Source organism: Elephantulus edwardii, unplaced genomic scaffold (assembly GCF_000299155.1).
Source record: "Elephantulus edwardii isolate Elephantulus edwardi_28Jun2011 unplaced genomic scaffold, EleEdw1.0 scaffold00208, whole genome shotgun sequence".
Taxonomy (NCBI): domain Eukaryota; kingdom Metazoa; phylum Chordata; class Mammalia; order Macroscelidea; family Macroscelididae; genus Elephantulus; species Elephantulus edwardii.
Genome location: NW_006399958.1, coordinates 471013 through 482335, shown reverse-complemented (window position 1 = coordinate 482335; position 11323 = coordinate 471013). Strand labels below are relative to the sequence as shown.

At 60.0% G+C, this 11323-nt stretch overlaps 1 protein-coding gene across 1 annotated transcript in view; it reads right to left on the bottom strand.

Moving 5' to 3' along the window:
• Positions 1-4199, bottom strand: part of KDELR1 (KDEL (Lys-Asp-Glu-Leu) endoplasmic reticulum protein retention receptor 1) — a 14939-nt gene extending 10740 nt beyond the window's left edge. The window contains exons 1-3 of the mRNA XM_006897262.1: positions 3913-4199; positions 3202-3302; positions 2421-2579 (exon numbers count right to left, since the gene is read on the bottom strand). Of these exons, the coding sequence (XP_006897324.1) occupies positions 2421-2579; positions 3202-3302; positions 3913-4003 (351 nt within the window). The 5' untranslated portion in view covers positions 4004-4199. The remainder of the gene's footprint in view (positions 1-2420; positions 2580-3201; positions 3303-3912) is intronic.
• Positions 4200-11323: the final 7124 nt, after the last annotated feature.

Here is an 11323-nt window from a genome sequence, read left to right as displayed (position 1 = left end):
GGAGTTTAGGGCTGTTGTACATAGGGTCGCTATGAGTCTCAAGCGACTCGACGGCACAACAACAACAACAGGTCAGCTGAGGCTTTCCAGAAATGCACCCCTTAAACAGACATACACCTTGGGGTGACCCCCAGAGAAGCAGAACCAGGGCATGGGGAGGAAGGGGGCATGTGTCACATTTTATGACACATATTTTTGTAACATGTGACTTTCTCAAGAAGCTATTTCTCTTCCCCAATTAAAAAAAAAAAGATAATAATCAAAGAATTGGATGTGCCAGTGATGAGTACAGGCTTTTAGAAAGAGGTGGGAGGCACTTTGGTGAGCAGAGATGGAAGCATTAAATCAGTAATGTGAACCCAAGAGGATAAGAACGAAGCAGGCAGCTTCCCTAAGGAACATAGCTTTGAGGGAGCTCTGGTGGTCTAGTGGCAAAAAGCTGCACTGCAATCCCAGAGGAACACGGTTCGAATCCACCAGATGCTCTGCCGGAGAAGGAGGGGCAAGGCCCTCCTCCTGTACCAGTCGGATGTGATTTGACAGTACACACACAAAAAACTAATAAAATAAAAAAAAATTTTAAAAAAAGAACGAACACAGCTTTGGAGACGCTGTGGGATAGTTCCAAGTCAGAATGGACCCATCGACAATGGATTGTAAAATGGGCCCAGGTCCCAATCCCCTCTGAGCTGCACCGCAGGCCCCAGAAACTGGCAAGGCCAGGTAGGCAGCCGGTGTCAACACTTTGCACAAATGGCTTGCCCGCTCTGAAGGACAGAACCAGGGAAAGCGGGGAGTCAAGGTGCCAGCCTCCTTCCACTCTGAGCAAGCCCTACTGCTTCCCCTGGACTCAGTCTCCACATCTGTAAAATGGGCCCAGTGGCCCCCCGTAACCACTCTGCTCGGCACGGTTGATTACAATGAGCAAATCAAGAGCTTGGCATTGCCACCACTGGGTGCCCTCGTGGGTGACAATGTTTCTATCTGTAAATTCCACAGCAGCTGGGCCGGGCCCCAGGTTCCCATTCCAACCTGGTGACCTCATTCAACTGTGGCGACCCGAGGGCCAAAAGCCACCTCCTCCAGGAGGTGCACAGTGCTTTCGGCAGATGTGGGGTCAGTGGCCAAGCAACATCTGACCCCAGTGAGAACCGCCAGTGGGATCTCACCCAGGAACGCCGCAACTGTGGCTTTTCTTGAAAATGGAGAGAAGTTCAATCACCCAGGCCAGTTCCCTCAGAGGAGGCCTGGGCTTGGGGAGGGAAGGCTGCCTTGGATTCACGATTCCTCTCACACAGATTGCTTTCAGCCTCCAAGTTACCCACGGGCAGTTCAAATCCACCCAGGGTAGGTAGCGTGCCAGGAAGGCTTGGGGATCTGCTTTCATGGAAATTGTTGTTGTTATATTGTTAAGGTTCCCAAGTATGACTCATAGTGACCCCAGGAACCCTGTCTTCTCCTGTGCCATCCTCATTTCTGACCTGCTCAAGGCCTAGCACTGTCATTCCATCTTGTTGAAGGTCTTCTCTTTGGCGGACCCTCCTCCTTCCCAAGCATGATGTCCCTTTCCAAGGAAAAGCCTCACCTAGCGACACACCCAAAGCGTGTGACAAGTTTCGCCATCCTTTCCTCTAAGGAGCATTCTGGCCGCACTGTCTCCATAACACAGCTGTCTGTTCTCTTGGCGGTCCACGAGCCATTCAGCGCTCTTCTCCCACACCACAGCTCAAAGGCATCAACTCTTCTTCTGTCATCCTTATTCACTGTCCAGCTCTCAGATGCATAGCAAGTGACTGAAAAGCCCACGGCCTGAATCAGTTACACCTTAGTCTTCAAACTGACATCATTGCTCCTCAGCAATTTGGAAAGGTCCCTGACAGCAGATTCTCTGAATTAACGTGACTTTCGATTTTTTAATGAAAGCCAAGAAAACTCTTTCCCTGTAACACATGGGGTCCTAGGGCTCAGAATCGACCCCATAGCAATGGGTCCACGCTTGCACACGTCCACACAATGGACCGATCCTAACGGACTTAGCAAATGGAGAAAATGAGGCACAGAGAGATCAAGAAACAAGTCCACTATGACAGGAACAAAAATGAGCAAGTTTGGGGTTCATATTCAGGTATCCTGGGGTGACCACGGAGGGCTCATTTAAACTGTCAAAGCCTCATTTTGCTCATTTATACAATAGGGCTGCTATGAAGAGTAATGTGTGAGCACTGGAGAAATGCTTCGGGGTGCGTCCTGCCCGGAGAGGGTGGTGGCCATGTCCACGCCTCCTCACTGAGGGCCCAGGTGGGCCTGAATGGCCTAGAATCGGGGCTCTGAGCAAACCCTAAAGAAGGAAGTCGAGAGGGCCTGCTCCCTGCAGCCGCATCCCCCTCCCCATTACAGGGGGTCCCAGTGGGGTGACCTACCTCTAGGGGGGTGAAGTCATGGTTGACTAGGAATGCCAGGATGGCTGTGGGGATGACGAGAAACTCCACCCGGAACGTGTCGTGGTTCCCGTCGTAAGTGGCTTTGAACTTGCTATAAATCATCCAGACCGTAGTGAAGGAACAGGCGATGTAGACCACCTGGATGGGGCACGGGGGACACCTCAGCTCAGAGTGCAGATTCCACCCTGGAACTGCTGAGACCCTGGAGTCCACCCTTCTCTCCACTTCAGACCCAGGAAACCACCCCTCCTTCCTCCGTCCCAAGAGTCCAGCCCCCCCAGCCCTTCTGCCCTCAAACTTTGTAGTCCAGCCCCCTCCTCCCTCAGACCCAAGAATCTGGGCTTCTCCAGACCCATGACTTCAGCCCCTCTGCCCTCCTCCTTCAGGCTGGGGAATCTGGAGGCAGGCACCTTCTAGACCTTTCTCCCTTAAACCCAGGAGTGGAGGGTTCCCTGAGACTCAGGACTCCAGCCCCCTCCTCTTCCTCCTCCCTCAAAACCAGGACACCCACCCTCTCCTCCTTCCTCAGACCTAAGAGTCTAGAGACCCCAGATGCAGGAGTCCAGTCCCCGAGTCCCTCCTCCTGCAGACCCAGGAGTTGGAGGGCCCACCCTAGACCCAGCAGTCCAGCCCCCCAGTCCTCTCCACTCTCAGACCCTGGAGTCCAGCCTACTTCAACTAGGGCCTGGAAGTCAGCCCTCAGCCCCCCCCCACCCCCCAGGAATCGGAACCCCCTGCTCCCGGTGGGAGGGGCCCTCACCTTCATGCACGTGTTGTACAGGGAGATGTAGTTGGTGAAGAGGTCCAGGTAGCGGGCGGTGAACACCACGGCAAAGAGGACCTGGCTCTTGCCCGAAATCCCTGCAGGCCAGAAGGACAAGAGCACTGGGATCGGATTCTGAGGGTGGGCTCCACCCAGCGAGGTCGAGGGGCGCCGCTGTCCCCCCGCTGGCAGCAGCCCCGGGCCGCCGCCTGAGAAGGTCCTTTCCCACGTCCCACAGCCAGGGGGCAGGCCGGCCCCGCAGCTACTCCAGCCCGAGGCTCCGGCCCCTGCTAGGCCTCGCGGTCGTCCACGATCCACCCCCCTCTCGGGGGCTCCCCACCTTCCAGCACCCTGGTGGGGGCCCAAAGAAATCGGGGCCTGCCCTCTGCTCCCCGAAACGGGCCACCTCCCTCCAGCTCCCTCCCCGGCCGCCACCGTCCACGTCACCAACTCCCAGCCACCTCCCCGCCCGCCACGGCTCCCTGCTCCCAACCCCGGAACCCCGGGATCGGGCCCAGCGGGCTGGGATTGGGGACCGGGGCCCCCCACTGGGAAAAGGGAGCTGACCCCCTGGTGACCCCGGAGCTGGAAAAGGGGGGGATTCCCCCTAGTCGGGCAGTGGGGGGGAGGGGCAGCTCCCCCAAACCCTTGTCGATACGCCCCCTCCGACTCCTCGGGGGGCCTCTCGCCGCGGTGGGAGGGTCTCACCGGCGCACGAGCGGGACTTCCAGATCTTGAGCAGCAGCAAGATGATGGCCAGGAGGTGGGAGAGGTCTCCCAGGAATCGGAAGAGATTCATGGTGGGAGGGCGCCGGCGGGGCTGCGCTCGAGGGGGGACAGGCTGGCTGGGCTGGGGGGGCGGCCCCCCGGGGCTGCGTGCGGGCCGGCGGTTGGGCTTGGCGGGCGGGAGAGGGGACCCTCGGTGGCTCAGCTCCAGGAAGGGACCCGGTTGGGGAGCCGAGCCTGCGCTGGTGGCGGAGCCGGAGCTGGAGAGAGGGAGGTGGCGGGGAGGAGCCGGGCCGGGAGGCTCCGCCCGCGGGGCGGGCCTGCTCTCGGGCGCCCCCTGTTGTTGTTGCGGGGTGCCGCCAGGTCCATTCCGGCGCATAGGACGGTAGAACCTGCCCGGTGGGTGTTCCTAGGCTGTCATCTTTACGCAAGCTGATTGCCGAGTCCTTTCTTCCCTCGGAGCCGCTGGTGGGTTCGAACTGCTCACCTTTCTGTTAACAGCACCATTGCGCCAACCAGCACCCCTTCCACCACTACCACCTATTTGCTTGCAAAGGAGTCAGAGTGCCTCCTCACAAACAAAAACCCGTGAGGTCACTGAGACTTGAAGCTCCATGGCTCAGAACTTGCCCTCAGTGCTTTGTAAGGGGGGCTGTCCTGTTGCTCTCTTCTGTCGGTGACAGTGACTCGGTCTTAATATCGTAGGCAAAGACCCCAGGACACTACTGCCAGCTTCAAAGACCAGCTCCCATAATCAGGACCCCAAGCCTCTCATTCCTCTGTCCAATCTGAGCCCCTGGTCTCCTCTCCTTCCCTCCCTCAAGCCCAGGAGTCAGAATCCCGAGCTCCCCACCCTTCACCCCTCAGACCTAGGAGTCCTGAGCCCCCAGTCCCTCTACTTTCAGACCCAGGAACCCCAGCCCCCAGCCTTTTCACCCTCAGACCTAGGTGTCCTGACTTCCTTCAACTCAGAAATCTGGGCCCCCATCCCCTCCTCCCTCAGACCAGGAATCTGGACTCCCAGCCTCCTTCTTACTAAGACCAGACGTCCAGGTGCCCAGAACTTCCTCTCTCAGACCCAGGAGTCCACATCCCAGCTTACTCCTTCCTTAGACTCAGGAGTCTGGGCTCCCAACCCCCTCAACCTCCAAGAACCCTTTACTCAGGACTTAAGAGTCACCACTCTAACCACTCTGTCATCCAACCATCCTGGCCCCTGAGGTCTAAGTCCCCCAAAGCCCTCCACTACTCTCTCTGGGACCCACAGTACAGTCCTAAGCCTGCTTCCTCAGAAAGGTGAGCCCTTGCCCTTGCCCACCTAAACCTCAGGTGGGAAGAAGGTCCTCGGAGTCCCACTCAGCAAATTCAAGGGCAAGCCTGACCTGGTCTCCTTCCCTGAACCCCCACAGCATGGCTCCAGTGAATTCCCCCCCAGCCTCCACTCAGGTGTCCAGGCCTCAGTGTATCACTTCACCCTAGTACTTGGAGGGTTTATGGAAGCAAAGGGACCCCGATTTGGGACTTGAAGTATTGGAGCAGGCCAGCTGATAGGAGGGACCCTCAGAGGGTACAGGTTGTGGTCTGAACTTTGTCAATCAGGGGTAGTCACATGGTGGTCCATAGGGGTCCTTCTAGACATTTGTACACACATGATGGGGGCTGGGGTCCCTCAGGAATAAAAAGAGATGCAGAGATATTGGCTTCCTCAGAGGATTAGGGGCACTGGGTGGCTCAGGGTGGCATCTAGGAGTCCTTGGCTTGGGTCCCTGAGAGGGGATGGTGCTAGGGGTCCGATTGCTTGCATTTTCAAGAAGAAACTGAGTCTTGGGGGAGTTAGGGGGGATTCCTGGGTTCCTGGGTGTTGGGGCAGCTGGGGCCTGAACTCTGAGCCCTGGAGAGGGAGGCAGGAGGATACAGAAGCTTGGATTTCTAGGTCTGCAGGAGGAAGGAACCATGGACCCAGACTCCTGCTTGGGAAGGAGGCTGAGATCAGGGACCAGGACTCCAAGGTCTGAGAGAGAAAGGACTTGGGGGTCTGGGGGAGGAGACAGAACTCTTGAGTTTGAGAAGAGGCTGCCCCACACATATACCTGGGTCTGAGGGAGGAGGGAGGGCCTGGGGGCCAGGGACTCCTGGGTCTGAGAGAGGAGGGAGCTGAGACCTGGACTCCTGGTGGGAGGGAGGAGGGGCCCTGGGGAAATCTGGCCATTGGACCCTGGGTCCCAAAGGTGAGGATAAGGGGCGAAAAGGAGACCTAGTTTGCAGGCCTGGCCTTGGGGGCAACAGAAAGCAAAAACTGGGTCCTAGAACGGCAAAAGACTAAGTGGGGAGACAGTCTACCAGTTCCCCAGCCTCAAAGCGGGGACGGGGGGCTGAGGGCAGCACCCCCCTCATCTGTCCCAAACTGGTATCCGCAAGTCCCGAGTCCCTGCTTTTCCCCCCCTCCCCCGTTTTTCAATTTGGCGCCCCTCACTCCCCGGTCCCAGGCAGGAGGCCCAGGCTGGGCGGCAGTGGGGACGGCCCCCTCTCCCCACCCCACTCCCCGGCCGGCAGGAGGAGGGGTCCCCGGGGAGGCCGGGCGGGGGGGTGCTGTGGGTCTCCCCGCAGGGCGGACGGGGACTGAATGTTAATCGCCTCCCCGAGATGAGTGTGTGTGTGCTGGAACCGAGCGGGTGTGTGTGTTGAGTCCCTCCCGCTCCGGCTCCGAGCAGCCGCGGCCGCCGCCGCCGCCACCCGCCGCTCGGCCGCCGGGTCCCCCGCAGCCTCCCCGCGGCCACGGCGCCGGCTCGGGGGGCGCCCGGCTGGGTGGGTCCACCCGGCCCCCAGGGTTCTTTCGTGCGTCTGCCATCTGCCCGGTGAGGCTCTGCGTCCGGGCGTCTGGGGCTGGGCTGGCGGAGGGGGGGGTGTGTCTGTGTCAGGGCTGCGGAGGCCAGGGCGGGAGGGGTCTGTCTGTCTGTCTGTCTGTCCGATCCCCACCCCGCTCCACCAGCCCCGAGCTGCCCGCCTAAGGTGTCGCGGGGCTCCCTCCCCAGTCCCCGCCGCGGCCCCCCAAGCCCGCTGGGCGGTGTGTACCTGGGCTTTGTGCCTGCCTGCGTCCGGCCGGGCGTCTGGGCGTCCCCGGCTGCCGGTGTCCTCCTGTCTGTCCGATCAGCCCCGGACGGCAGTGGAGACCCGGCCCCCATCGGAGCCCCCCAGCCCCCCGGGTGTGTGTGTGTGCTTGGCTTCCTCCGCCTGGCTCTGGGGGTGTCGAGGGGGAATCCCGGGGAAGTGAGCTGTGCGTGTGTGTGCGTGTGTCTGTGTTGCTGGCTGGTTTTGAGAGTGGGGGCGCCGGGGGGTGGGGGTGGCGGTGGTGGAGGTGGTCTGGAGGTGGCTGAGTGAAGAAGGGGGACGGCAGTGGCCCAGGCAGGCTCCCTACACAAACACACACAACAGCAGCCTTCACCGGCTTCAGAGGTGACCCAGACAGACAGACAGACACAGACGCTGAAGGAGAGGGGGGGCCCCACAGGGCACAAAGAGGGGGGTTCGAGTGAGTCGGGGAGAGGCGGGACCGACACATGGACAGGGGGAGGAGCCCGGGCTGAAGGCGGTGCAGGGGGGCACCCCAGGTGGGCGGAGGGGGGATCCCCACGGGGTCGGGGCGGCAAGAGGACAACCCCCCCCCTCCCTCGACAGCCTCCGCAATGTCCGGGGCCCAACTTCCAGAGCAACATGTGTAACCGCGTCCTCGCCTAGCCTGTGTGGCCGCAACCTTGGGGGACAGACAGGGCAGGACAGGAGCAAGGAAGAGGAGGGAGAGAGAGAGAGGGAGAGAGAGACACACACGGAGCCGGGCAGGAGGTCCCCGCCGCCGCCGCCACCGCCGCCGCTGCTGCCACCGCCGCCGCCGCCCCAGGGCCTGGCCCCCCCACCCCCAGAGGCGCCCTGAGCCCTCTGGACAAATCTTCGGGTCGCTGGACTCCGGTTCCGGTCCTGGCCCCCTGCATTCCCCCCCACAGAACAGGGTCATGAAAAGGTAAGGCCGGAATGGGAATGCTGGGGTGGGGATGGTGATGTGAACCCCAAAATCTAGGACAGGGAAAGTTGGCCAGGAGCCGCGGGGTAACAGGGAGGGAGGAAAGGAAGGGGCAGGGGGTCTTTGCCCCCAGGCTGCATTTGTATCTTGGGGACATTCCTCCACCCCTTCTCAGATCTCTTTTCTCCTGGGTCTTCACACCCCAGACCCTTGTGAACCCTTACATTTCCACAGCACTTGCTTCCCTCACCCCAGCCCCACATACCTGGCACCCCATATCTCCACCTCACCTTCTCTCTGTCCCCCCTCCTCCTCCCCCTTGCCGGCCAATCCTTCTCCCTCCGTCTCTCGCGTTCCCCTCCCTCCTCAGACCTATGAGTCTGCTATTAATACCCCGCCAAGGACCTTGAGGGCATCCAGGGCCCTGGCACCCCTCACCCCAAACCACCTCCCCTGTCCCCCGGATCTGGAATACCCTTCCAACAGCTCCAAGCACCAGGACTAGGGTGGGGAGAGGATTGTGGAGGGGGAGCAGGACGCTGCCTGCAGCACGACACAAGGGGGGGCGGGCTGTTGATCCAAGTGGCCTCTCTGGTGTCTTCTCTGGTAGATGGGGGGGAGCCGTGAGGACAGGGACGCCCCAGGAATCTGTGGCACCCTCCTCCTCGGCTAGGGGCCGAGAGCTGTGCTGTGTCCAGAACCTTAGTGGGGAGACTGCCCAGGGAGGCTGGAGTGGGGAGACTGCCCAGGGAGGCTGGAGTGGGGAGGTGCACCCCGGATGTTGGAACTGATGGGGCTGGAGACCAAGAGAGGTCCTTAAGGGGGGAAAGGACCAGGGTTCTGAGCTCCTGGGTCTGAGGAAGGAGGGGGCTGAGAAGCCAAGACTCCTGAGAGTGAGGGAAGACAGTGTTAGGGCCTCAATTTCTGAGTCCCGGAGATAGAGGGGGAACCAGGACTCCAAAGACCCAGGGGAGAATGAGACTGAGAGGCCAGGACCCTTGGGAAAGGAAAGGACTGAGGGTCCAACACCCCAAGTCTAAGGGAGGAGGAGGCCAAGGGTCCAGGACCCCTGGGTGTGAGGGAGGAGGGGCCAAGGATCTGAACTCCGGAGCTGAAGGTGGAGGGGTAGAGGGGGGTCCAGATTTCTAAATGGCGAGGGAGGCACTGAGGGCCTGGGACTTCTGGCTCTTGATGTGCCCAAGAGAAAGTGGGTATTCGTGGGTTTTCTGGGAGTTGTTAGAGGACAAAGTTCATGTATGAAGGAAAAAAAAGAGGTGGGGGGGTCCAGTTTACTGAATCTCTGGCAGGACAGGGCACAGGGGTCTGCGCTCTGACGCCCCTATGAAGGAACTGAGAATTTCTGCTGAGCTTATACCCGCCTGTGAAAGGGGGTGCTGGGGAGTGGAGGGACTGGGGTCCCCAAGGGCAGAGGCAGGCAGGAGACGGGGGAGGGGGGGGCTGTCCGCCAGGGGCTGAGGCGGGACTGAGGGGTGAGCAGCCACCGGGAAGGGCCGGGCGGGGAGAGGGAGTGTTAACCCCGCGGGGGCCAGGCCACAGCTGTGGGTTATTTTGGGGCGGAAGGGGGGCTATTCTGAGCGCTGATTGAGCCAGCTGCTTAGGGAAGGGTAGCGAGTGGAGAGGAGGGGCGAGGGGGGAACCAGGATTTGAGAGGGATGGGCTGCCAGAGGGGGAGGGGGAGGGCAGTGGCCCAGGAGGCGAGAGAGGAGGCCTGGAGGCGGGGAAGGGGTGTCTGTCATTGGCCCAGGCCTGTGCTACCATGGCAACCGGACAGGAGACTGATTGACAGCCAGAATGAACCTTGCCCTGTCTAGACCCTCACCCCTCAGGAAATCCCTAGTGGCGCCACAGTCCCTTTATGGGACCAAGTCCAGGACCCCAGGCCAGCTCTTCCTCAGACCCGTTGATCCAGGTCCCCAGGCCCCCTTTCCCTCAGATTCAAGAACCCTCGCCCCTCCTCCGTCAAACCCAGGAGTGCAGACCACCCAAATCCGATCCCTCCTCCTTCAGACCAGGAAGTCTGGGCTCCCAGCTTCTCCTATCCCAGGCAGCCAGTATTCAACAGGGGGCTGGAGGGAGGTGGGGGCTCTCAGCATGGGGCCCTATATTTCCTCTAATTTACTAAATTGCTCTGGGCTGGGAGCCAGAGATACCCCCCCCCTCAGCTCTCTGCAGCTGTGGCCCCCCAACCCTGCAAGGCCAGCGTGGGCCTCAACTCCCTCCCTTTCTTTCATTGACAATGCGGAAGGGAGTAGAATGTGGGGACAAAGTGGGTCACAGGTTGTGACTAGGGTTGAGGAGTTGAAGGGCATGGTCATGGGGGTACTTTCTCCCCTTGGGATGCCCCACTAATTTCTTCTTTCTTTCTCTCCCCTCTCCACTTGACCCCTTTATATTATCCACCCTTTTCTAATTTTTTTTTCCCCTTCCCTTTCCCACTTTTCCTCCTTTTATTTTTGGGCCCTCCCGCCACTCGCCTGCCCGGCCTCCTTTCATGTCTGTGCTGGGCACCTCCCTGGTGGGGGTCTCGATCTTTGCCTCGCCTCGCTATTTCTGGCTTCCTCTCCCTGGCTTTGCGCTCGGCTCTCTGTGCCTGCTTCCCTGGCTCATGTGTGTATGTGTCTGTCTCCTGATGGCTGTGGGGTCCCTCTCATCCTGGATTTCTTCCCCTCCAACTTTCCCCTCTCTCATCTCTCCTGTCTCTCTCTCTCTGGCCTTCATTCTCTCCCTTGTCTATCTCTTGAACCTCTCCCATTGCCGTCATTCTGTCTCCCTGTCTGTCATTCTCTGAGCTGCTCCCTCTCTACCTGTATCTGTGTTTCTCCTCCCATCTCCCTCATTGCTGTCTCCCTGCTCCTATTCGGCTCACATGTGAGTCTCTTTCCTTCCTTCTCACTGTTGGCCCCGTTCCTGCCCTGTCTTCCTATTCCTCTGTCCCCTTCTCTGCATCTACCTATCTCTGTCTTTGTGTCTCTACAATACACTTCTCATCCTCTGTCTTCCTACCTGTGTATCTCGCAATCTGCACCTGGTCTTCTATCTCCCGTCTTGTGTCTCTCCACTTATCTCTGTGCATCTCCTTGTCTGTCTCTCTCTACCTGCCTCTCTCTCTCTCTCTTTCCCTGTGTCTCTTCCTCTCTCGCCCTGTCCTGTCTCTGCTTTGCTCTCCATATCTCCGTCCCTCATTTCTGTGCCTTGCTCTATCTTGTTTCCCACCCACCCGCGTCTGTTATCTCTCTGCTCCTGGGGTCTCTCCCTCTCCTTCCCCTGTGTCCCCGGGGCTCGGGTGCAGAGGCCGCCCGGCGGGGCCCGCAGGCGATGCGCGGCGCCGGTGGCCCCCGCGGCCCTCGGGGCCCCACT